Source organism: Endocarpon pusillum (assembly GCF_000464535.1).
Source record: "Endocarpon pusillum Z07020 unplaced genomic scaffold scaffold3580, whole genome shotgun sequence".
Classification (NCBI taxonomy): Eukaryota; Fungi; Ascomycota; class Eurotiomycetes; order Verrucariales; family Verrucariaceae; genus Endocarpon; species Endocarpon pusillum.
Window position 1 is genome coordinate 35342 of NW_006916337.1, and position 24373 is coordinate 59714.

The following is a 24373-nucleotide window of genomic DNA, read 5'->3' on the forward strand; positions in this document are numbered from 1 at the left end:
GCTATTTCTGACCCTCCACTCCGCATCAGAGCACCACTACGCCGTCGACCTTGCCGGCGAGGCCCGTCCTGCGTAATAGTAATTAAAATCTTTTCCCTGGACCAACTGGCGCTGACGACGATGTGGGCAAATCTCCTCAATGGTATGTCCCTGCGGTGTTACTGAAAATGTGGTAGCGGAGGCCGGGCTTGGCATTGATTACTAGTGCCGTTCATGCCAAATATCATGCGTCTCCTGATATTGGCTGGAACCTCTCGTAACTTCAAAAAAGACCAGACACCCTTTTCACAGTCTACTGAGGCGTCCTATTTCACAAAAATGATGATTTTAGCGCGCCAGGATTTTTGGATCTTGGCAACCCAGACTTTTACGAATTCCAGACTTTTTCAACAGGGCTTGAGTTTCACATGGAAGTACGTCGCTCTGAACAGGCCAAAAAGACTCGCTCTGTATGGGAAGAAAAGGAAGCTCCCTCTGCAGCTCCTGATCTGAAATAACCAAAAAACAAGATTTTACGGTGAACAAAACCGTATTGAAAGTCGTCGCAATTGAAGAGCTTCCGGAATCAGTGAAATTGAAGAAGAACGAACTTGCTGAGCTTCCCGATTGCCAGCCACCTCTCAAAGTGTCTCCTTTTGCCTCTTTGGCTGCTTCGCCTCCATCCAGTTTCTGTTCTGTTGAGGCATCCCGCGTGTTCGGCTGTCTGTTGTCGGCGAGTAACTGCCTATGTTGCATGCAGTGTAGTGGCCATCGGCCTCTCCATAGATCAGAAGAAATCATATGCAAACCTAATATTCCATGGCGCTGCTAGGAGATGAGTTGCCATCAGCGATGGCTTCCCAACTGTACAAGCCGCTTGACACCGAACGACGCGAGACTCGAGTCATATCTCTTCTCCCCGGCAGGTGGTCTGAGATTGTTGCCTGCGAGCTGAGCGTAGTTTCTCTGGATGACAAGCCAGAGTACGAAGCCTTGTCCTACGTATGGGGAGACCCCGAAAACACCTTGCCGATGCTGCTCAATGCACATACCGTCCAAGTGACAGTCAATCTGAGGAACGCACTTCGCCGCCTGCGACGACGTAATGCCCGTATCATCTGGGTTGACGCTCTCTGCATTCATCAAGGTGACTTGCACGAGCGTTCCCAGCAGGTCAGCATCATGACCGACATCTACAAGGGAGCGATCGCTGTACAGATCTATCTTGGTGAGAGCCGAGTCTTGGACACGATATCCGAGGAAGAACAGGCGACTTGGGACCTCGTGGACCAACCACCCCGAACCATCTGGGGTCGATTTAATGAAGATGCGGACGCGGCAGATTATGCAAAAATTATCGCATTCCACAACATACAGAAGCGTGCAGATGGCCCCGCCAATTTCGGCAGTCTAACCGAATGGCTCAGGCAAGCAGATCTTGGAGCATTTGCGATTATGCGCTATCTCGCCGACGGGAAGTGTTTCACCGATTGCCTACGCAGGGACGCCGGTTCGCCGATATGGGTAGCCGCGTTGGAGTCTTTGAAGCACCTTTTGGATAGCCCATGGTGGCGACGTGTCTGGACCTTTCAAGAGGCCATGGCTCCACAACTAGCAACTGTCATCTACGGCGAAAACGAAGCCCCATTGGATGTGGTCGAGGACTCCGGGTCAGTGATCTGGCCGTTGCATATTGAGGGGCCCCAACGCTGTTGCAAGGAGTTCTTCTTTAGTCTCCCGGTGGAGCAGCGAGATATCCTTATGAGTTTCGTGACTGCCATGACCGATCAGGAGCGGTGCCACCACTCTCACTACATGTACGAATGTCCTCAGACAGAACGTTTACAAGAGCTCCTCCAATACACGCGAGGGAGAGTGGCATCCGATGCTCGCGATAAAGTCTTCGCTCTTCTAGGACTGGTCCGCCACCTTCCAGATCCTGTAACAATCCTTCCCGATTATTCCATGACAACCGCACAAGTGTACACCAGGACAGCAATTGAGCTCATTCGTCATGCCAACAATCTGGACATTCTCATGACCTACGAGATCAAAGACATTGTTTCACCGATTCCGTCATGGGTGCCCGATTGGAGCTCATCCGGGAACGACGAGCGCGCCGATGTATGGATACATAGCCGTGCACTGGAGTTCAACGCTGGCCCATGCGGCGCCGGGCAAGTAGCAGATTTGCGCGACGATCGAGTGCTTGTTATCAATGGGCTACAAGTCGATGCAGTATCCAACATTACGGCGCCCTTGGCAAAAGAATCCGATGTAATCTCTACGAGGCTCCATGAGTGGTTAAGTGCCCTCTATGGGTACTACAAGACTCGTGGCTGGCACTTGGACGAATTCTACCCCGGCGCAGCGAGTCTAACGGGGGCCTTGACCGGCAGAAATTCTCTTTCCAAAGGCTCGCACACCGTACAAGATGCATTGTGGCGCACGTTGATAGGCGACCTCATGCTCGAGCGGTACAGCATCCACAGACGAGCTACCCCAAACGACGAGTTGAGGTTCTCCCTCTGGTTCAAGAACGAGTATTCCGGTCTCTACGATTATGAGAACTTCTATCTCATCAACGACGTGGATGCCCCGACGGAAAGCGTAGAAGAGCCCCACCCCGAGATTGAATCTGTTCTCTCCACTTTGCGAGACGCGGGACACCGCTTTCGCGTCGTCATGCCCCGCCCACCAGAACCTAGGGTGATCAAGTTCTCCGACTACATCGCGCCAATCGGTCGCGCGTTTTGGGAGGCGAATGATGGTAGATCGTTTTTCGTCACGTCGAGGGGATACATGGGTTTTGGGCCCCGGGATATGAGGGAGGGCGATCTGTTGTTTGTGTTGGTGGGTGGCAAGGTTCCGTTTGTCCTAAGGCAGGTTTCGGGTGGTGTGGAATATGAGGGATTTACTGAAGAGGAAAAGGCTAGAGTGTATTCCCTGGTGGGATATTGCTACGTGCATGGGATTATGGACGGAGAAGCTATTCGTGGTCATGAAGACGAGGTCGGCCAGATATTTCTTCTGTGACGACAGAACGTTGCCTCTTCTACCATTTTGAGAACATACTGTCAGGCAGCCATCCCACCTTCTCCCGGTCATGCTGATGATCCTCATCTCTCTCCTTTCCGGTCATGCTCGTGATGTTGTTCTCACCTCTCTCTAGACGGGAAATGATAAAAATTGAGAAATTAAGGTCCGAATGTCTTCGAGCCTATGCGTGTGGCGCTTTGCGTTAAGCTAGTCATCGACGGATGCTCTGTCCAGTGCAACATGCATCTCTACCACTTCTCCAGGTGTCGGCTGTGCAGTGGCTTGGTGAAGTCTGTCCTAAGGGATTGCGGGATTTAAACCAGCTGCTGGAGGCTGACTCGGCGCTGCAGAAACGGACAGTATACCAGCAACAGCCAGAGGCTTAGGGGTTCTCGTTGGCATCGGGACTTGCAAGTTCTGAAGACGTTCTCTGGTAAAATAGGTACACTCTGTTCTTAGCCGATCTAGACAGAACTCCTCAATTGATGTAATCCCATGCTTTAACGGCCACAATTTTCCATAGATCCTTGCAGAGTTGGAACTTCAGCCCGAGTAAGACCACCATGGCGACGGTTGCGGCCAGCTCTTCCCATAAACCCATGCTGATCGGGATCTTTTTCTGGATATCATAGACCGTCGACACGAGCTTGTCTCCCAGAACGGTCCTTAATTGATTTGTGTAACAATCTACAGGAGATGCGTAGAAAGTAAGTTGTTCCATCTATCGAGATTGGCTAGCGTGCGTACATATATGTACAAATTCAGTCGTCAAATACTGCTATGTACCTGCGGTACACCGGCCAGGGGATGAGTGACACCTGAGTCTCACCCCAGTCAGGGTAGGAGTGGGGTCAGCAAGGGCGGCATCACTCTAGACCCCACCGGGAGGTGAGTTCGGGGCAGTTTACGTAGTATCTTTACGTAGTATCTTTACGTAGTTCTTGGCAATTGAGAACTCCGCAGGTGAAGAATATTATAATACTTAGTATATGAATATATGAAAATCAGCTGAATGTGCAGTTGACGTGCCGCTTCCTCTGCCACCCCATATCTTGTGCTAACTCCAGACGGACATGGTGACAGTATCCCTTGATACACCGATGTGGTATTGTAGAGCTTTTATCGCCGTTACAAACATACCTCAATGGCCGCCGATAGTGTCGACGCCAGACCAAAGGTAAAAACAAGATATGCAACCACTGGTAGCTGGGACTTGCTGACATCTTCGTCTAAAGCCGAGCGCCTTGCGCTCGATTATTGCTGGCTCCACTGCTGGTGCCGTTGAGATAGGTCTGTCAGCATGAGGGTCTATTCCCCAAGATGAAAACTATTGAAAATCCATTGCTGACTCTTTCCCCCCAGCTATTACATATCCCGCTGAGTGTACGATCTAAAAATCTACTACCTCAATGACGACCATTTCTCGCTAAATTCCTGTTCTTGCACAGTCGCAAAGACCCGATCACAGCTTAACAGACGATTACCCAACGCTCAGAAGCTTCCCTGGCCACCGTTTGGCAGACAATGGTATGCAGGATGCACGACCCTGATCATTGGGAATTCGCTCAAGGCTGGCATACGTACGTTCCAGGAATGCTCTCGTCCAAGGGAAAGGCGGAGCAGGGGAGTAGAAACACAAGGCTAAGCGATAGACATTCAGGCTTCGTCGCATTCGACTTCTACAAGTCCCTCCTCGAAGACTCGGATGGCAAGATCTCCGGCCCCAGAACTGTCATCGCCGGATTCGGCGCCGGTATCACAGAGTCCTTACTCGCAGTCACGCCCTTTGAGAGCATAAAAACGCAATTGTATGAAAACCCCCCCAAAAAATTCCATCCCAAGACACCCTCAACCCCTTCAGCTATCCCAAGCTTCTCCCCAGCGGTCTCCCAAGCTTGACTTCACTTCTTTTTGCACAAGCATACATCCGTCATCTTGGCCCATTACAACGAGCTTGATTGGGCTGCTCAGTTCGGAGTCGATGCTGACCTCGTCCGGATAAGTATTGGACTGGAGAATACCGCCGAGTTGAGGTTCATCTTCGAAAGCGCCTTGAATGCAGTCCTGGTCGAGCCTTTTCACGAATATGGACTCGAAAATGTCTACCGCCTTCGAGCTGAAAGCCTCGATCGTTGCCCTGGCTTCCTGGCGAAGAAGCTGATACGACCAACAAGTCATCTTGAAGAGCAGGTTGATCTGGCCAGCACCGTCAAAAAGCACAGGGGCATCTGATTTTGGTATCTCGCAAGTAGCTCCGTTTAGCAAAAGTGGATCAGTCAGGTCTTTGGCGGCCAAGAATTGCAGGATAGCCTTGAAGAGCTCGGAGAGGAAGTATATCTGAATTTTTGCTTTTGCGCTGGAAAGCCGGGCCCCCCTTGTCGCATGTTTGTTATGGGGGGAGTTGAGCTGGCTTGCATGTAGATTTCCAGACTCGAATCGATGCATGGTCCGTCCACTACCGTTGATCTTATTACAATTTCCCTGAGTTACTTAAAGTCTATTCCTCTCCTCTCTCCTCTCCTCTCCTTTATCGGCATCCTCGATCGCCCTATCCAGCAGAGTCGAGAACTAACTAGCACCCATCACCACTCCCCTCCCCTCTCTTAACCCCTACCCCCCAGCTCCAAAATCTGCATGATCCAACATCCGCTTCCCCACACTTCCCTTCCCTTCCCCCTTCCCCCATTCCTATCCAATAAAATCCACATCACCTTACCAGATCCTTCAGCACCTCGATCCTCTCCACCAACCCGACACCCAACAAGGCAATCTCGGCCAGGATTCCGCGTTGATTGATCAACCCCTCTACTTCCACCTCCCCCGCCTCCGGGCCTTGCCCCATCCCGCCTCCACCCCCCGAGGCGGCAGCGTTCAAGACAGGGATAGTGGAATACGCCATCCCGACCCTCCACTGCTGAGACATGCGCTTCCCGTCGTCCGTCGCGGGCAGAGGCAGGACCTTGGGATTCCACAGCGCGGGGACGAGGCGTGACCCCTGCGCGCCGTGGAAGAATAGGATGCGATCGCCGAGACAGCGCTGCAGGTCCTGCAGGAACAGGGCGATGGGGTCGAGACACAGTGTTTTCTTTCGCATCACCTCGTCGTCGGCGTCGTCGGCGTCGGCATCGTAGCGGCTGGAATAGCGATCGATCTGCAGGTTTTTAAACTTCGTCGGCGCTGCTCCGCCTCCTCCTCCTCCTCCTCCTCCTCCTGCAGTCTCGGCATGGCCCGAACCAACGACGTTCTTTTTCAGGTGGATCACGAAATCAAAGTCCGTCAGCGGACTGACGAACAGCCCTCTCCAGTCGTCGGCTTGCATGTCCAACCCCCCGTGCCGGGATCTGACGAGCTCGATGCTCGCTCGGGCGAGGGCGGTGAAGCGCGCGGCCACCACTCGAGGCGGCCGTGCACCTTGGGTCCACACGACGCCTGTGGGGTCGAGTGAGGGCGGCGTAGGCAATGCTGCAGGTGGAGGCCAGGCGGTAAAGCGGGTTTGGGCCTTCGCTATGGCTTCGCGAGTTAGTCCTCCGCCTCCTTCTGTTTCGCTGGGGTTGTTGTGGTAAGGGTTAGAGGAGGCGTTGAGGTCGATGATCAGCGGTTCCGCCGTCCAGTCCCAATTTGCTACGAAGCTGAGGATGCGGAGGAAGGCGGTTTGAGGGCTTGCTGGGGCAGAGACGTAGGGGTACGGATGCACGTACGGCCTTGCAGCGAAGATTTCGAGGATTTCTTCGGGGAGGGAGTGCGTAAGGTGGTGTGATGCGGTCCAGAGTTTGAGGAGGTGGATTGTGCGCGGGAGGCTGGGGTGGAGGGTGCAGAGGCGGGAGACGGGGGTTGTGTGGGTTGGGGTGGAGAGGTAGTGGCGGGTTGTTGATTGGAGGGTGCTGGTTAGGGCGGTGCGATTGGGGGGCTTAGTGGAGGAGGAGAGGGCTTTTTGAAGAAGAGTGAGGGTACGGTCGTGGTGGATGCGGAGGCGGAAGGGGATTGGTTGGAGGAGATGGGCTTGAGGAGAGGGAATATAGATGTCGAGGAAGGAGGTGTTGGAATAAGATGAAGCTGGGCCGGTGGTGTTCTCGAGGCCGACGCAGGTAGTAATCATAGAGTCGGAGGCGGAGAGGAGATCGCCGAGCTTGATTAGAAAAGCGATTTTGGTGCGCTGAATAGCCGGGAGAGAGTCTGGCCAGCGGGCGGATCCTTCGAACTCTATGATGATGTCGATTGGATGAAGAGGGGTTGAGGCCAGAGGGGTGAAGTCGGAGGCGTAGCGGAGCTGGGAGCTTGCGGGTAATATGGAGCGGATACTTAGAGGCAGACCTTCGAGTTGACGAAGCTGGGTAGTGAGTGATTGGAAAGCATCGTTAACAACCTTAAAGGCTGACTTGCGTGAAAGAAGTCTGTTTGGAGCCAGGACAACATGCTCTACTTGGTCGCCCAGGAAGTTGATCGCGCTTGATGGAATCTCAAAATGACGCTGTAGTATGTATGATGTGATTTGCGGAGTTACAGGGCTCTCTTCAGACCAGACTAGGCTCTCTGTGATACTGCCATCTTTGAAGCGACGCAGCTCGGCCTTATCGCCCCAGAATTCCCGGAAATCTGCAGCAGCCGCTTTATCTTCTGCAGATGGCCCGTGGTCAACAAGCCGGTCAACATGGTCCGGATCCAGCAAAAGACCAATCTCGATCCGCTTGTCCACTTTAGTGCCCTGCTTCAAGGACTTGTCGATGCTCCACTTCAGGGTATCGTCGTATCTCAGATGTACGAGTCTGGCCCTATTACTCAATGCACGAGACAGAACAGAGTGCAGCATTTGGAGACCTTCTTGGGCATTTTCGTGTTCGTGTTGAACTTGAAGGAAAGCGCGGGCTTCCAAAAACAAGCATTGGTCAAATCTTAGTAGGTCCTGGTCGAGCCTTTTCACGAATATGGACTCGAAAATGTCTACCGCCTTCGAGCTGAAAGCCTCGATCGTTGCCCTGGCTTCCTGGCGAAGAAGCTGATACGACCAACAAGTCATCTTGAAGAGCAGGTTGATCTGGCCAGCACCGTCAAAAAGCACAGGGGCATCTGATTTTGGTATCTCGCAAGTAGCTCCGTTTAGCAAAAGTGGATCAGTCAGGTCTTTGGCGGCCAAGAATTGCAGGATAGCCTTGAAGAGCTGTAGACAGGAGTATCGAGGAGATAGGGCAGGGCGACCATTGGAGCCACCGCTTTGGAGTAGCAAAGCACAGACAATGGACCATTCGAATGGTCCAAATCCTCCACGCGTGACACATCCTCCAAATCCTCGTTGACGAAGCCAGAGGCGACCCAGACGGCAGACATCTCGAAATGCTTCACAAGACGTGCTGGTTCTCTCGAGCAATCTGTGGTACAGTTCAGTAATCGCATCCGATCGAAGACAAGCATTATAATATGGTGTAGGAGAAGTGCTATCAGACGTGCGCAGGCAACATTTTGTTGGCAAAGTCTTGTTGCCGGGAAAGACATCGGCGCTAATTGCACAGATGATTCTCACGCGTAATTTGGACTTGGTGAATCCAGGAGGTGAGGAATCATTTGGCTCAATCACAAGCGATGGCTTCCAGGTGATCCCGTCCTGGTGCTCGAATGAAAAGTTGAACTCCTTCTTCGCATGCCCTCTGATACCTGCTGCCACCTGTGCTATGTAGTACGCTCGCTTGTGAAAGTAACGATGATTGAGAAAGTCCTTTTCTTGCACAATCGAGTCAGGTAAAGTGATAGCAAGATCAGCCGTGCAGATATCTTTGGACTTGATGCCCAGCTGAAGCGGAAGGCTGCCAACGACGTCCACTCGGGCAGGACGCTTGTACTCAAGGGTGTATTTGGTGTCTCTACCCGGCCTCGGATGTGGAAAAGGCACACAGACCCCTGCCTCCTTGCGCAATAATTTCTCTGCCTCTGGCGCTGTCATGGGCGCCACATCTGGGAGATCTAGAATAATCATTTGCAACCGGCGGACTGTCTCCTCGAGCCCGGACATCAACTTGTCGTAATCTGGTCTGATTTCTCCGAGGAGATCATTGATCTGGAGGGTCATCATGGACGAGCTTCCCGCAGTATTAGCAGCCATAAGCCGTTGACTGCTCAACTTCGATGTAGAAGAATGCCTCATGCTCTTTACATGTCCATTTCGGGAGAGCTTTGAAGAAGTCGACCTTGTCCCTTCGGATTGCGAATGACCATTCGTTTGCCCAACAGAGAGTGATGGCTCTGAGCTGGATCCAGATGAGTCTCCATCCTCGAATGTCGCCCCAAGCGAATCTTCCGACGAATGGCTCAATTTTCTTCTTTTTGCTTTGGGATTCTCCATACTCGGCTCTCGTTGTTGGGACATAAATCGTAATGGACTGTACTGTGCTGCCAGAGACGATGGTGTGCACTATCAAAACTTTACTAATACCACGCTTCAGTGTTATGTAAGCAACATGGCGATATCGGCAACAGATTTTCAGTGACACAATAGAAGTCTTTTGTTTGCTTCTCTTCCATCCATTATAACAGTTTCCTATTCTTCGAAGTTATTTCTAGTTAGACATCCTATGGTCATCCTCTTGCCTGACCTCCTAACCGTCTCTACTGTAATCATAGCGCAATGCTGACCGCAATTGGCCAGCCGATCCCGGACACAGCTCATGTATTTACTCTCCTATCTACTCTCCTATTTCTTGCAGCAGTTTCAGCACCATTTGTATTCCTGCTCCTCAGAAGAACAAGCCCCTTTTCATGATCCATGCACCTAGCATCCTCATCCTACCAGCCTCTACTTCCGAAAGACGAAAGACTGAAGACTGAAAACTAAATCTGTTACAGGCCGTGAGCGTATCACTTCCATCATGGAAATCTACCATTGGTTACGAGGAAGGCGAAAATTGGGTGCTGTCCAAGATGAGGACGGGCTATCCACGATTTTTCATTCATCTTACCATCCAAGAGCTGGAGCAGGAGATTCTGTCCCGATATGGTAGGGATGGCGAAAAGACCATGCTGTTCCCATCTCGCGCCACTGCGACCCGGTGCCAGCAGTTTCTGTTGGATAAAGAGCCGTCATTGACCTCCAATCACGTTCGTTTGATTGCCCTCATTCCTTCTGTGCGAGGAAATGTTCTTGTGCAAGAGACACAGACAGTCGCGTCCGACCTTTTTGCTGTAGCTTTCCCAAGTCGGTGTTCTACGCTTGCGAAGCAGATGTGGCAGCACTCCGGAGACGGCGTCTCTAGCCGGCGAGGTGAATTCTGCTTGAAAGCTCTACGGGAAGGTATACTGTGTAGGGAGGGCGACCAATCCCTGCCGAACCAATTGCAGGCTCGGACATGCAAAGGTCCACGCCGATACCAGAAGAAGGAGCCTTTGACTGAAAATGAGCGTGGCAATGGCAATGGGGATTTCCCCGTTCAGCACCCCAGTCCCACCATCCCAGGTCACGAAGGCAAAGAATATTCTCAATTCGTGGAAGAGCGTTTTGGACGGAATCTTAACGCAGATTTAGCCGCCAAGGCGAAGCTGGCAATTCGCAGACGCATTGCTGGCTGTCTAACAGACGATGCGGAACTAGAGAAAGCTCTCGAGGTATCAGAGGACGTTTCTGGCCACCGAGTGAATGGACTCTCGGAAGGCGACGTCTACCTCTACCCTACCGGGATGAGCTCCATATTTAATACCCACCGAATCTTGATGGCTCATCGAGCTGAGCCACGAAAAAGCATCTGTTTCGGCTTTCCTTATATCGACACTTTGAAGATCCTGGAGAAATGGGGTCCCGGATGTCTCTTTTATGGGAACGGGTCAGACGCAGACCTTGACGACCTTGAGAGACGATTGACACAAGGTGAAAAATATCTGGCACTCTTCACCGAGTTTCCCGGCAATCCACTACTCAACACCCCAGACTTGAAACGTATCCGGTCCTTAGCCGACAGGTATGACTTTGCCGTAGTTGTCGATGAGACTATCGGGAATTTCATCAATGTCAACACCCTTGCTCGAGCCGATGTGGTGGTCAGCAGTCTCACCAAGGTCTTCAGTGGTGAGAGCAATGTCATGGGGGGAAGCGCTGTCTACAACCCACAAGGACGCATGTACCAGTCTCTCCAGAAAACCCTGGACGTGGAATATGAGGACAACTACTGGGCTGAGGATGCAGTCTTCATGGAACGAAACAGCCGAGATTTCATCTCCAGGATTCAGCGGGTCAATGTTAATGCTGAAGCAATCGCCGATGTCTTGAGCTCCTCACCACTGGTCAAGGAAGTCTATTACCCCAAACACCGTCCTTCCCGAATTTATTACGACCAATGTCGGAATGCAGATGGCGGATATGGAGGCTTGCTCAGCGTCACATTCCGACATGTCGAGGAGGCTGTCGTTTTCTTCGATGCACTGGAAGTGCAGAAGGGTCCGAGTCTGGGTACCAATTTCACCTTGAGCTGTCCATTCGTCATCTTGGCCCATTACAACGAGCTTGATTGGGCTGCTCAGTTCGGAGTCGATGCTGACCTCGTCCGGATAAGTATTGGACTGGAGAATACCGCCGAGTTGAGGTTCATCTTCGAAAGCGCCTTGAATGCAGTCGGCCAGCTTGGGCTTAACAAGAAGGCCACAATTTAATCCAATATCGCATATTCTTTGCCCACCGAAGGACGATCCCATCAATACATCCAACTGGGTAGCGGAAAGTCAAGATAAAACGCTCTCGCAACTGAGTGTGATTTGTGGGGATGACCACTCATCTTGAAGTTGCTGCCAATTTCGGCTGCTATCGAAGATCAGTCTTCCCCCCAACACGCCCCACCAAACGCCCCCAGACTTCCCCAAATCCCCCCAAATCCCCCCGCTCATGATCCCCACCAATTTCCACCTCTAATCGACGTCATGCTGTGCTTTGGCAAGACGACTTCTGCAAAGCTGTGAAGCATTTTCATCGCTACTGGTACATGGTTGGTCTGGCAAACCTCCTATCTGGTCTACACCTCTTCACCATAGGACAAAACTCGTCCAACATGGCCTGGCGCTGTACCGGCAGAACCAACGCAGAGCTCATCTCCAACCTGGCCGCGTCGGGCCTCATCAAAAATGAGCGCGTCCTCCAAGCAATGTCAGGGGTATGTTCTCGTCCAGTCGAGTCGAACACCTACTGCTGTCACTAGCTAACAGAGGGCGAAGGTCGACCGCGCGCATTACTGTCCCGACTCCTCCTCCGCCTACGAAGATTCGCCCCAATCCATCGGCCACGGCGCGACCATCTCGGCTCCGCACATGCACGCCTCCGCCTGCGAATCGCTCCTCGCCTTCCTGCACCCCACCGCTCGCGTCCTCGACATCGGCTCCGGCTCCGGCTATCTCACCCACGTCCTCGCCAACCTCGTCGCCGGCACCTCCGACGCCGAGCGAACCCAAGCAAGCGGCGGCAAAGTGATCGGGATCGACCACATCCAACCGCTCGTCACTCTGGCGACGAACAACATGTGCAAGAGCACGGACGGAAGAGCGCTGCTGGAGAAAGGCCGCGTCGAATTCATCTGCGGCGACGGCCGGAAAGGCTACCCGGAGGGAGGCCCCTACGATGCCATCCACGTGGGCGCCGCGGCGCAGAGTCTCCACGCCGAGCTCCTCGAGCAGCTCAAGAGCCCCGGACGCATGTTCATCCCCGTCGAGGAACAGGGCGGCTTCGGTGCCCAGTGGATCTGGGTGGTGGATAAGGATCCCGACGGCAAGATCCGCAAGAGAAAGAGTATGGGCGTCAGATACGTGCCGCTAACCGATGCTCCGAGATGAAAGACGGATACGGTGGTGAAATGATAATAAGTTGCTTTTGTTGAGGGTTGGGCGGGTTTGAGAGGCGCAAAAGGGCGCATGGATATGGATATCCTGCCTGCTGGCTATGGTGAAAAGCATGGTTTTTGACGGCATTGCATTGCATTGCACTGCATTGCATTGTGTTGGGTCGGGTTGGCTAGGTTAGGTTTAGGTTAGTAATCCTTGTGGTCATGTAAACACATGCGTATATTTTTCTCAATTTTACTCAACGCGCCTCTACACCTACACCATCATCATCATGTACAGGCCAGTAAAAAAATCCTAACTTAGTCAGTCCAGCTCTAGGGCAGCCCTACCTACCACTCACCACCTCTTGGCCTTGATGGGATGGAAAAATTCAAAAAGCGAGATTGGCTTCCAACAGCTGAAGAAGAAAGAAGAAGCGCATGATTCCACCACCGCAGCAGGGCCCTGACTGACTGACTGACACGGACGGACGGACGGACTAAAAGCTATGGGAGGTGATACAACGGCGACGGAGCGCAACTGCTGACAGGCATTGGCGCATGCACACGCTGGTCAATATATAAGGAATGAGGTGACTGTAGAAAAAGAAGAAGAACAGAGCGCGCATTTGCACGATTGATACTCCCGGTCCTGACGTCTTCTTCTTCTTCTTCTTCTTCTTCTCCTCCCTCTTGTTGCTCCTCCCTAAACCAGGTAAAAGTGGTCGAAGGTCTACAACGCCAATTGCTATGCCAATGTTCGCACCCACGAAAACTCAATCCCAATCCCCATCCCAACCCCGACGTCTCGGCCTCCACAATCACAAGATACCCTTTACCAACCCTCCCTCTCAGACGCCATCGGTCCGCCCGTCCTCCGTTCCACCCCATCAGGCCCCAAACCCCCCCTCAGAAAACAAGGGGAGCTCTGGTCACTGCTTCAACAGTTTCTGGCCATATCCCTTCCCCATCGCCACGCCCGGCCGCGAAAAGGCACAGTAGCGATCCTTGATGGCGACGACCTCATACGTGCCCTCGTCCGAGGCACGCACCGTCTTGGTGAATTCGTCGCTAGTATCGTGTCTTGTCTCGAGGACGACCGGGTGGGATTTCTTCTTGCCGCCTTTCGGGTGCGTGTTTTCCGAGCGTGTGTACCTATCAACACCACACATGGGTCAGCATATTCCACAAAAGAAAAGGGGGCAAAGTAGTAGTAGTAGGTAAAACCCACGTAAACTCAAAAGGCGGCACCCCCGTAAAATCAAACACAATCTCCACCTCGCCGCCCTCGTGGATCTCGACCCTCTCCTCCCGTCCACGACTGATCTTCACGCTCGGCATCGCGTGGATCACCTTCCGGATATCCTTCTCTGCGCGACACTTCCCGCTCGCCGAGTCGCTGACACCTGTGATGGTGAACTCGCCGGGGCCGTCGGCGATGCGGCGGAAAGTGGTTGATGAGCTCGTGGCTTTCCGCTCACGGCCCTGGAAGTGGTAGAAGATGTGGAAGGGTGGCTGACCCGAGAGAGAAAACGAGACATGTTCACCAACACAGTAGTCAGTTTGTGATTCTAGTGGAATTATGGTCGGCGGGTTGGAGACGCGGATGCGGATGGAGGATGGGTCGTGGTCGATGGTGCGAGCACATCCGAGGCTGTCTTTGACGGAGCGGAGGCTCACGCTGTGAGTTCCTAGGTCCAGCGTCCGGCGTGGGAGGGTCCAGGATAGGCTGCGAGTAGAGATGTCTTTGAGGCGGACGATTTCAGGCCGCACACTGCCGTGATGGGTGAGGCTGATTTCAAGGGAGAAGGGTGGGGTGCCTTCGAGCGATATGAGAATCGTTTCGGTGTCTGTGGGGGTGGATGGGTCGGGGGAGGAGTCTTTACAATAAGAGTAGGTTTTGCCTGGGTTGGTGAATTTGGCGGAGGGCAGGGGGTGGACCTTTTGCCGAACTGTTAGGGGTGTAAAGTGATGTTTGGAGTGGGCGTATCGGTCGTCGCTGATCTCTTTGAAGGTGTATGTATAATCGCCAGCTTTGGAGGTATCCATCTGGATTGACGCGCTTCCAATCGCAGCTGTGATGGGAGCTTTGTTGCTTACAGACGCAGCACCCTTTAGAGGTTGCGATTTCTGTTCATACTTGAGAGTAAATGGTGGGTTGCCTTTTAGCGAAATGGGAAGAGCATCCTCATCGCCTTCGCAGACGTCTGATTTTTCGTAGCTTGTTTCATCCAGCCTCAGAGCAGCCGACTCAGAGATGAACAGAGTTGGTCTTTCGATCCAGGCAACTCTGAAGGTATTTGCTGTCGGATCAACAACGCCAGGACATGTATCATGAACAGATACGATCTCATATGTGCCGGAATGCTCAATGCTAATCGCATCGTTGGCTTGCTTGAGCATGACAGCACTGGGAGACGATGGCCTGTCTTGGTTGATGATTTCCACGGTCCAGGGACCGTTGCCCTTGAGTCGAAGGGGTAATCTGATAGGCTTTCCTTCTAAAGCGAGTATCTCCTGCCCACCATTGATCTCTCCAAACGCCGCACGAGGTCGCTCGTGTCTCACATTGATGGTCAATGCTTCTCTAATGGACTGAGGACATCCTGCTTTATCTTGGACATTGGTCAAGATCAGAGACTGCTGACCTCCACTTGTGAATGGAGGTGTGATGATGGAATACGTCGACACGTCCGACTGAACCGACACTTTCTTCCTCTTTCCGCCGTGAACCAGTTCGTAGTCGAGCTTCCAAGGAGCTTCTCCAGTAAGTCTAACGTCCACAGTGACGGCCTGATCAAGGCAGGCATGAACGTTATCCAGCTTGTGCATGAACTGGGCGGAGGCGAGGGGTTTGAGATCTTGCTTCAGAATCAACCCCTTACGCTTGAGTGACACAGGTCCATAAAACTTGTCCTGAATCTCAAGGAATTCATACTCGTATGATCCAGCCCAGGTAGGCTTGAATTCAAGCTGGCCCCTAAGCCCGTCGAAGTTGGCAGTCCTCAGGTCTGTCGATCCATGATGTGATATGCTGTATCTCACGTTGAATGGTGGTGTGCCCGTAAAGTCAAAATCTATCTTCATCCCAACGGTGTTGCCTGCACAGTTGTCGGACAAATCTTCTTTCGTGAGCGTCATGTCGGGTCTAGGTGGATTAGTCACAATGCAAGAAGAGGGTTCGGAGATTTCGCCAGCGCAGAACTGGCTGCTGATGTGGTCCAAACTGTACTTTCCGGCCTTGCTAATCCGTGGCGGGATCATTTCGCTTGCCAGATCCACGCTCTGCGTGTCAATGGGCGAGACTTCCGTATCGACTGATTCAGGTGCAAATGTATATGTCAAATGTAATGGCCAGTCACCACTTGCAAGAGGTCCAGAGGGTTGCATCTTCAGTGGCATCCGGATCGAGTCTTCTCTTGCAACCTGAAGAGCTTGTTGAGCATTACAACCATCAAAGAATATTCGGGGCCGGTTGTGTACAACAATACGCTGTTGCCTGATGGTGGTCGGCGAAGCGATCGGCCCATCTTTTTCAGAAGCAAACCTGACGACATTACCGGAGCCGTCCTCGACCTGTTCCACAGTATACGACCACACTCCATCCAGAGTCAGAGACTCGTTGATCGGGACCATGATGCTGATCGGTCTTGCCCAGTCAAGGTTTATCTCTCGTGGATCGACTAATGTGCTTGATACCTCCTCCACGTTCAGTGGCGAGTCCAGGCCAGGTGGTTGGATAGTTTGTACGCTTGACGTAGATTGCTGCTTGTTGATTCTCTTGCTATAAGTGACTTTGAAAGGTGGAACACCAGTCACGTTGAGAGCCACATCAGACAAATCGCCTTTACATTTATTGGTAAGATCTGTACGGATCTGCGCTTCTGGGCACGGCGCAACCAGCGTATTGAAGCTTCGTTTGCGGACCTCCAATTTAGATTCATCGATGACACGCTGAAGTTGGTATAAGCCTGACTCTTTCACCATATACTTCAGCACGCGCGGACTTGACTTGTTATTTTTCGGGTAGAGCTTCTCAGCTTGTCGTTTCATCTTGCGAACATGCTTTGCGCTGATTGTAATTATCTCTTTTTCGTATGTGTCCAGGTCGTACCTCACAAGCTCAATCATAGCGGGAGTGGTTTGATTGATCTGGATCGGTAATTCAATCGACCTGGCCTGCGCGCCCAGACAAAATGCCTCCCTCTCAGGGTTCAAGATTACTGAGCCTTCCGGGAGAATTTGGATGATCTGCTTTCCTAGGATGATTGATGAGTTATGCAGAATGCCCGCCGGATCGACACGGTGGTCTGAGATAGACAGCTCTCGATCGTAAACAAGCTTGAGAAGTGATCCAGCCCAAGCGATCACTGGAATGGGTATGCGAAACATGAGGAAGGCATTTGCAATGAGATGGACGAGATAGACTGTCAATGTAGTGAAGAATGACCACTCCAGCCATGGTATGTGCAAAGCTGGCAGGCCAAACAGGAAGAGCATGTCTATCACGTTCCATTTCAGGAAGCACCATGTCGAATCCAACTCGTCGAATATTTGCCAGTAGTTGGACAGTTTCCAAGCCAACAAAGCGAGGTATAGCCCTGCTACGTACGCTCTTTGCGAAGGCGCATCGACCACATTGAGAGGTATAAGGGTCGCGTCCTTCGCAGGTGCATTGGTCTGCCCGATCGGCTGCTTGACCTGAGGCGAAGGCCTCCGGGCGTTTGTGAACGCGGGGCTGTTCGGCGAGCCAAAACTCTTTCGTAAGCCATCACGGAGGATTTGTGGCCGCGGATCTGATGGAGGTGTGGGAGGATAGGCCGACCGAAGTCGTGGAGTCTCGTTCATCATCGCATCATGTGTCGATGCTGTGTCGCCCTGTACAAGGCGCAAGCTGTAGAGTAGATTCCTGAACTAGATTGAGCCTATAGAGGGCGATCTATTCTGCCTCAAGGGTTGCACCTTTCAATAATGTGGAGGCTGCACAAGTTATTTCACGATCGTTGTATTGACTGCACTCGAAAATGCTCTGTTCAATCCCAGCACTTACGCGCTATCACGTGAACATATAGTCACGTGATATTGCTCTTAACTCGATCAGCCTTCTCGCTTCTTCCTTCTGCCACCCTGTCCCTACTTTAAAATCCGACAGGCTGGACACTACAATTCTTTACCAAGGCTCTGGCTATGGTGAAGATGCTGATACCACGGAGGTTGGTACTTCTCTTTCCGCAGCAGTCGGGTGGTGTTCTTTCCTTTTGTGTTTGTGGTGCTATGTCTGGATCTCCGGGTGTTACGTTGATTTCGCTATTCACTTCATAACAGCAGGTTTATTCTCATCTGCTTCTTGTTTCTACCTCATACCTTTCATTGAAAATCCGTGTCAACAACTCCCAAGTCAGACTTTGCCGACAACGGTTCTCTCATCATATAACCACATTGAAGAGCTGTCTCTATCCTAGCTTAATGCAACATGGAGCACCGCGACAAACGCCCACGTCTTGACGAGACTGAAGATGTGGACTACAGTCCAGCAGGCAGTACCCCAGTTCCGGCAGCTTCCGTCCTTCCGAAATCTGATGCGGATATCACTACCACTACCGCTCATGATGCCGCTTCCGAGACAAACCGAGACACATCCATGCAGGCCAGTCCAGATGCTACCGGGACGCCAGATAAAGCTACATGGCAAGGCTGGGCGGAGATCGAGAATGATCCAGTATGTCGCTACTTGCAAGTCCTGGATTACCCTTTTAGGCCGTTTCCTAACTTGAGACAGATCGTATTCAATGTCATGCTACGAGAATGGGGTGTCCGTGGCATTCAGGTCAATGAAGTCGTCCCGCTTGATGCCGTCTTCGACTCTTCTCCGTCATCCACTTTTGGCCTGATCTTCCTGTCTCGTTACAGCACCAATAACAAAGAGGAACAAGACATTGCAATCCCACAAGGCCTTTGGTTTGCCAATCAGGTCCGTAAGCAGCATTCTCTGCTCTCCACTGTAGATCACTAACCGGCCACAGACTTCTACCTTCTCGTGTGCCACTGTAGCCCTCATGAATATACTCAGCAACATCGAGAACGTGAACCTTGGTCCGGAGATGTCCCAATTCTTCATGGCTACCAGTGACATGTCCTCCAAGGACAAAGGTCTGGCACTGCATGCCTTCGAGCATGTTAGAAAAGTTCACAACTCCTTTGCAACGTAAGCCAGCCCCTTTCCATCCGCTCTCTCTCCAATTGGTACATGACCAACCCTACTTCCAGCCTCATCGACATGAAATCCGTCGACCGCCGCCTCAAAGCAGACGCCAAAGTCTTCGCTCAAAAGCAAAAGCAGGCAGCCAAGAAGCCCGCCGTCGTCACCACCACCTCCTCCTCCAAAGCTAAGCCATCCAAAAAAGGCAAGAAAGCGAAAACGAAGCGCTGCGTCCTCTCCGAAGAGTCCGACGCCGCCGTAGATGAAGCAGACGAATCCGGCTTCCACTTCACCGCCTACGTGCCCGCTCACAACCTCCTCTGGCGCATGGACGGTCTGCAACGTCAACCAGAAAGTCTGGGAACACTGCCCTCAGACGACAGCAACTGGCTCGCCATGGCTGTGGCGGAGCTCTCGGCGCAGTGGCAGAGCGCGGCGGAGAACAATCTCGAGTTCTCGTTGCTGAGTCTGGTGGCGGCCCGGGAGGATGAGGCGGGCAGGATGGAGGAGAATGTACAGGCGGATCGGTTGAGGGAGGATTGGGGCCCCGCGCTGGCGGAACTGGTTAGGGTAGTTGCGGATTCGGGCTAGGTTGGTAGGTTATTACAATAACTAGTACAAATGTTCTCACTGGTAGCTTTAGTTTAGTTCTGTGGGTGCCCTCCTAGTCACGGATGTAATATTTCCCTGGACAGTCCGATTTGATTTCATAGCGTCCTCCAGCACATGATATATAAATCCTGGTAAGAGATCCTATAGATATCATAGCGTCATCCTCATCCAATGACACAATTTCAAACTTCGGAGAAGAGATTCAGAAGCATATCTCTATGCCGACCACTATGGTGTGATAGTGGTCTCCTGCCCTTGTTTATGATATTGTAAAAGAGAAGCATTCTAGAAAAGGCCATAAAAATGATATATATGCTGCTTTGATCTAAGGAAATAGACTGTCTATCTCGAGTATGAGTCATAGAATTTCTTGAACGGCGAGTAGGAGGACTGGAAGCATTGTTCTTGGGGAATGGGTGTGATCATGTCATCATCTCATCTCACTATCTTGGTCTGATTCATAGAATTACTACCTTCAGCCCGACGACGAGAGATGTTAAAATGATGTATTGGCATGATTCTGATAACCGGGCACAGTATCCCCCCTGTGGCAATGTGGCCATTACCAGAGACTCCAAAACCAAGATCGTTCCAGAAACGCGCCATCATCACTGGGTCCTCTCTACAGGAAAAAGCGTGTTTCAAGAAGTTTATTTCTCAGCCCAGCGCTACTGGGGTACAAGCCCTAACTTAGAGAGAAACCAGTACTCTCCATTCCTAATCGTCCGGATATTCATCGCGGATATTACTCACAAAGACCTTGTCCATATCATCCCAACGCTTAAACCACTTCCCAATCTCCAGAGGGAATGCCTCCGGCACGACCTCATGAGCGGGGAGGAGCTCGATGTTTTCTCCCGCGACGTAGCGCATTGATTTATCCTCTTGCACGCTGTGGAGCGCAGGGGTCAGGGGAGAGCAAGGCAACGGGGGTTGATGGGTGGAACACTTACAAAGCATGATAGAAAGCCTGTCCCCTTCCACCATCCAGACGGTCCACACCCATCCTCCGAATCCACTCTTCGTCCGCGTCGCATGTGCCGTCCCAGCCTGTCACAACAGCGACATAGCCGTACCGTCTGTGTCGGAAGACCTGTCCGACTCTGAACTTCACGAGCCATGTGTCTGGGTTGCATAGTCTCGGCTTTACTCGCTCGGGGGCCTCCATATCAGCCTTGCGCACGCTGAGACACGTCCGGCGGTGATCTGATACGGATGGGTTTTCGATCAAAGGTAGAATATATTTCTCCACCAGGGAGGCGTCGTATGGGAACTTCTCGACGAATAGGTGCATGAGCATGAGCAGATGTTGGCGAGGGCGAAGTGGGGTAATGCTGCTGTTCAGGAGGATGAGGGCCCAGAGAGCGGCGTAGCGGGCAGAGACGAGGTCGATGGGGCGCCCTGAGGAGGGTTCAGTGCTTTGCTGGAGGGAATTGACAATGTTGCGGGCGCAGCGGATGGTTATTTCGCGTGGAGTTGAGGCGGAGAGGAAGGCGTTGTGGTCGGTTGAGGTTGAGGTTAGGTGGCGGGCGAGAAAGTTGAGCTGTTCATGTAGGGAGGAGACTGGGACTGGGTTCGAGCTACGGAAGGGGTCCATGTATAGTGCTGGCAGCTCCGTGCCTGATGGGGGATCATTGCCGTCAAGGTCTAGACCGGGCGGTGGATAGACCACGGCGTGTACGTGGAGAGGGAAGCCGCATGGGGCAGCTGACAGACCGAGCTGGCGCACAACATAGCAGTAGATTATGACCGAGATAATTGGCAGAGAGTTTTTTCCTTGGCTAAAGAGCGCTCGACCGAGGAAGTTATGTTCGATGTTGTGGTATTCACGGTCTTCTGGGATGGCGACGAGGTTGTTGGAGATGAGATACTCGGCAGTCGTGATTGCTTTCTGCCGTGGAGATTGGTCTTCGATATCTGGATGAGCATGACGGACTGCATCTACATACTCATCAAGTTTGCGAAATATCTGCTGCCCCAGTTACTTCAGATCATGGAGGAGTGTGACACGGTGATGATTTGTATCTGGGGGCTATGACAAGCAGACTATGGGTCCTGCACTTACGTCGTCTATATCTCCTTCAGGCGCATCGTCGAGGATGAAAAGATCGAGAGCTCCAACTGGTTCTTCAAAAGATGCGTCTTTCTGCTCGCCGTCCTTCAAAGCCGCCCACTCTTGCACTGCACGGGACCTGTGCAAGCAGCCTAGCGCGACATGAGACCAGTATCTGGACGGGCATTAGTCACCGCCTCGAGAGGACCATGAGCACATAGTATACCTCCTGGCTAGATGATCATCGGATTCCGAAGCTCTATCATGGCTCTGGAGGAGCGCAGCTTTGGCATCGTAGCCAAGCTCAACAATGCTTTCAATCTTTGGGATTCGAGCCCTCTGACTGGAGATGATGCCCTGTAGAGCAGACATGGTCCTAATTTCTGCTTCGTGGTGATATCTGAACAGCTGTTTCCATTGCAAAAAACTCGGATCTGCTAATTTGGAGGATATCTGGTGCGATACAGCCCAATATCTGAACGAGCATCGACAGTAGTATTTCCACAACAGATGTTCGTTTGCCACATCTCTAAAGCGTCGATTCGTGGATTGCAGTGAAATGGCATCATGCCAGTCAAGAAAGAAGCAGACACTTCGCAGGATCTCGACTGGTAAACTGGCAAGCTCTCCTTGGGCCATTTCGGTGGTTGCTGCTTGGAGTCTCTGATGAATATACGTAGTAGTGTCAACAGTGGGAAGCGTTTGGATTGGCGGAGGCAAACGACATTGGGGCGATGACGATGATCGCTCAAAGTGGAAACCCACGTCATGCAATCTCAATCATGGTATTCTCATCGTGGATTTGTTCATTCACGGTGTCGTTGGCCGGCTGACATGTAAAACACACCCCCATTGACAACGATTTTATGGCCAACATCTCCATTCCTACCAAATTCCAAGCCGCCGATTTCTAACTCATCGCCGTTCTACAAATATTTATCAAAACCAACGCGGATCTGGGCCGAATGGCCAGAACCAATCAACGTTTGTCCACATAACGCTCGCTTAAGCTAAGTATTCCAATCCATTCTGTCTCCAAACTCGCACCAGTGGCGTTTGAATACTAGTAGTAGAAATATGCTCCGAGGCCTAAAGTGCTAAGTACTAGTAAATTCTGTTGCGGACAAGGGTGTGTTACACATGTTAGTTGGCCTCGTTAACACTCAAGAACCAGTCCTCGTGGACAATTCTAGCCAACGAAGCGCTCGAATTGCCTAGTAACCTGGAGCAGGATGGTGAACACACATAGTATAGTATACATAAGTGCCTTCTGGCGAGGTGCCTGCTTCAGATATGCAAATAGGGTGATGTCTCAGAGTTGAACGAAGATCCTCTTCTTGAAGTCCTCGAACTCGCACTCGGTCATCCCCTTCACCCTGCCCTCTTCTATCTGTACCAGGAGCGGTTTCCGGCAAAATTCCCACATCTGCTGCGCAAATACCATGACCTTTCTCTCAAACTCGCGAATTGGATATTCGTTGGTAATCTTCTGGAGCTGCGTCACCAATGAACGGTTGTCCAGCCTCTCCCCGGACTGGAGACTACCCAACAGGGACATGTATTTCAGCCTCGCCTTCTGCCATGCCGGATCCCCCTTTGACTGGTTGCCACGGTCGTCCGCGAACATGTCATTTATCATTAGCTCAGCCTCGATTCCAGACTTATCACTCGAGTCAAAATCTTTCCAATACGTGGATGGAATCCAACCCCAGGCAAATGACAGAGCCAGCGGATTTCCACCCTCCACGGTGCCGTCAAGCATTAGACATGATTCCAGGGCCGCCTGGAGCATAAACTGAGCGGCGAGTTCAATCCATTGCTCACTCATGCTCTGGTCGATGAAGATTGCAATCCTAGCGGAGATGTTGAAGAACAGAGGAATGATGCTACCAAGCGTTGGATGTGGCAGCTGGTTCTCGATCGTGGTCGTTGGTTGAGTGCAGAAGTTGTTGAGAGTCTTATAGATCGTAGACTCCTTTTCTGTGACCTGTGACGTTTTTTGGCGAGCTGAAAGCCAGTACTGTCGCCTTTCTGCAAGCTGTCGTTGTGCAGCCACCGAGGTCACAGTTGTGGAAAGTGGAAAAGGCTTCACGAGTCGATACACAACCAAAGCCACGAGCTCGAGAATCTCCATCCAGAGACGAACCTCTTCATCCAGCTCCTTTGACTTATATTTTGCCCGATAAATGTGTAGAAAATCTGTCAGATCATCTGTTCAGCAGCAGTTGGACCAGAGCTCACATAAAGTCAGTCTTACCATTAAGAACATGCAGCTGCGTCAAGACATTGGGCGAGGCCTGTAAGGCGTTCTCACCAACATTTCTGGCAGCAAAATCGTCGATACAAGCTTTCGTCACGTTGTAAATGAGATACTCCAGAATCATGGCATCGACATCCTCTGCATACTCGTGGTTTGCACAGCGCTTATCGCCCATAATAAAGTAGCGGAAAGGTCTATTGGGTAGAAGTGGTATGACAGGCCAGCAGCTGAGTACGGGAGATACATGACTTGCATGTATATTGGAAACGATAAGCTTGCTCCTCTGTGGATGGATCTTGCGACTCGAAACAAAGAAAGGTGCCCTTTTCTCACACCGACAGACTAATAATACTAGTAGTCAGATGGCATAAAAAGAAGTTAGTCACCATCCGGACGTATCCAAGAAGAGAAACGGCTAAAATATCTACTCTAAGTTGCGAAATAAGAGTGGG

At 51.8% G+C, this 24373-nt stretch overlaps 9 protein-coding genes across 9 annotated transcripts; 4 read left to right on the forward strand and 5 right to left on the reverse strand.

The window, feature by feature from the left end:
* Positions 1–831: 831 nt before the first annotated feature.
* On the forward strand, positions 832–3015 carry EPUS_07421 (uncharacterized protein; the record flags this gene model as incomplete). The annotated part of the gene is made up of 1 exon (XM_007804761.1): positions 832–3015. One exon carries the CDS (start codon positions 832–834, stop codon positions 3013–3015), a length of 2184 nt encoding a protein of 727 aa, XP_007802952.1.
* Positions 3016–4875: 1860 nt separating this feature from the next.
* EPUS_07422 (uncharacterized protein) lies at positions 4876–5463 on the reverse strand (the record flags this gene model as incomplete). The annotated part of the gene is made up of 1 exon (XM_007804762.1): positions 4876–5463. One exon carries the CDS (start codon positions 5461–5463, stop codon positions 4876–4878), a length of 588 nt encoding a protein of 195 aa, XP_007802953.1.
* A 262-nt stretch (positions 5464–5725) lies between these two features.
* EPUS_07423 (uncharacterized protein) lies at positions 5726–9373 on the reverse strand (the record flags this gene model as incomplete). The annotated part of the gene is made up of 1 exon (XM_007804763.1): positions 5726–9373. One exon carries the CDS (start codon positions 9371–9373, stop codon positions 5726–5728), a length of 3648 nt encoding a protein of 1215 aa, XP_007802954.1.
* Positions 9374–9924: 551 nt separating this feature from the next.
* Positions 9925–11643, forward strand: EPUS_07424 (uncharacterized protein; the record flags this gene model as incomplete). The annotated part of the gene is made up of 1 exon (XM_007804764.1): positions 9925–11643. The coding sequence occupies one exon, from the start codon at positions 9925–9927 to the stop codon at positions 11641–11643; it is 1719 nt and encodes a 572-aa protein (XP_007802955.1).
* A 392-nt stretch (positions 11644–12035) lies between these two features.
* On the forward strand, positions 12036–12810 carry EPUS_07425 (uncharacterized protein; the record flags this gene model as incomplete). Its single annotated transcript, XM_007804765.1, has 2 exons — positions 12036–12137; positions 12190–12810. 2 exons carry the CDS (start codon positions 12036–12038, stop codon positions 12808–12810), a joined length of 723 nt encoding a protein of 240 aa, XP_007802956.1.
* A 919-nt stretch (positions 12811–13729) lies between these two features.
* EPUS_07426 (uncharacterized protein) lies at positions 13730–17645 on the reverse strand (the record flags this gene model as incomplete). The annotated part of the gene is made up of 2 exons (XM_007804766.1): positions 13730–13952; positions 14029–17645. The coding sequence occupies 2 exons, from the start codon at positions 17643–17645 to the stop codon at positions 13730–13732; spliced, it is 3840 nt and encodes a 1279-aa protein (XP_007802957.1).
* A 625-nt stretch (positions 17646–18270) lies between these two features.
* Positions 18271–19587, forward strand: EPUS_07427 (uncharacterized protein; the record flags this gene model as incomplete). The annotated part of the gene is made up of 4 exons (XM_007804767.1): positions 18271–18516; positions 18577–18768; positions 18821–19002; positions 19065–19587. The coding sequence occupies 4 exons, from the start codon at positions 18271–18273 to the stop codon at positions 19585–19587; spliced, it is 1143 nt and encodes a 380-aa protein (XP_007802958.1).
* Positions 19588–20325: 738 nt separating this feature from the next.
* On the reverse strand, positions 20326–22033 carry EPUS_07428 (uncharacterized protein; the record flags this gene model as incomplete). Its single annotated transcript, XM_007804768.1, has 4 exons — positions 20326–20500; positions 20562–21580; positions 21674–21836; positions 21888–22033. 4 exons carry the CDS (start codon positions 22031–22033, stop codon positions 20326–20328), a joined length of 1503 nt encoding a protein of 500 aa, XP_007802959.1.
* A 940-nt stretch (positions 22034–22973) lies between these two features.
* Positions 22974–24096, reverse strand: EPUS_07429 (uncharacterized protein; the record flags this gene model as incomplete). Its single annotated transcript, XM_007804769.1, has 2 exons — positions 22974–23860; positions 23919–24096. The coding sequence occupies 2 exons, from the start codon at positions 24094–24096 to the stop codon at positions 22974–22976; spliced, it is 1065 nt and encodes a 354-aa protein (XP_007802960.1).
* Positions 24097–24373: the final 277 nt, after the last annotated feature.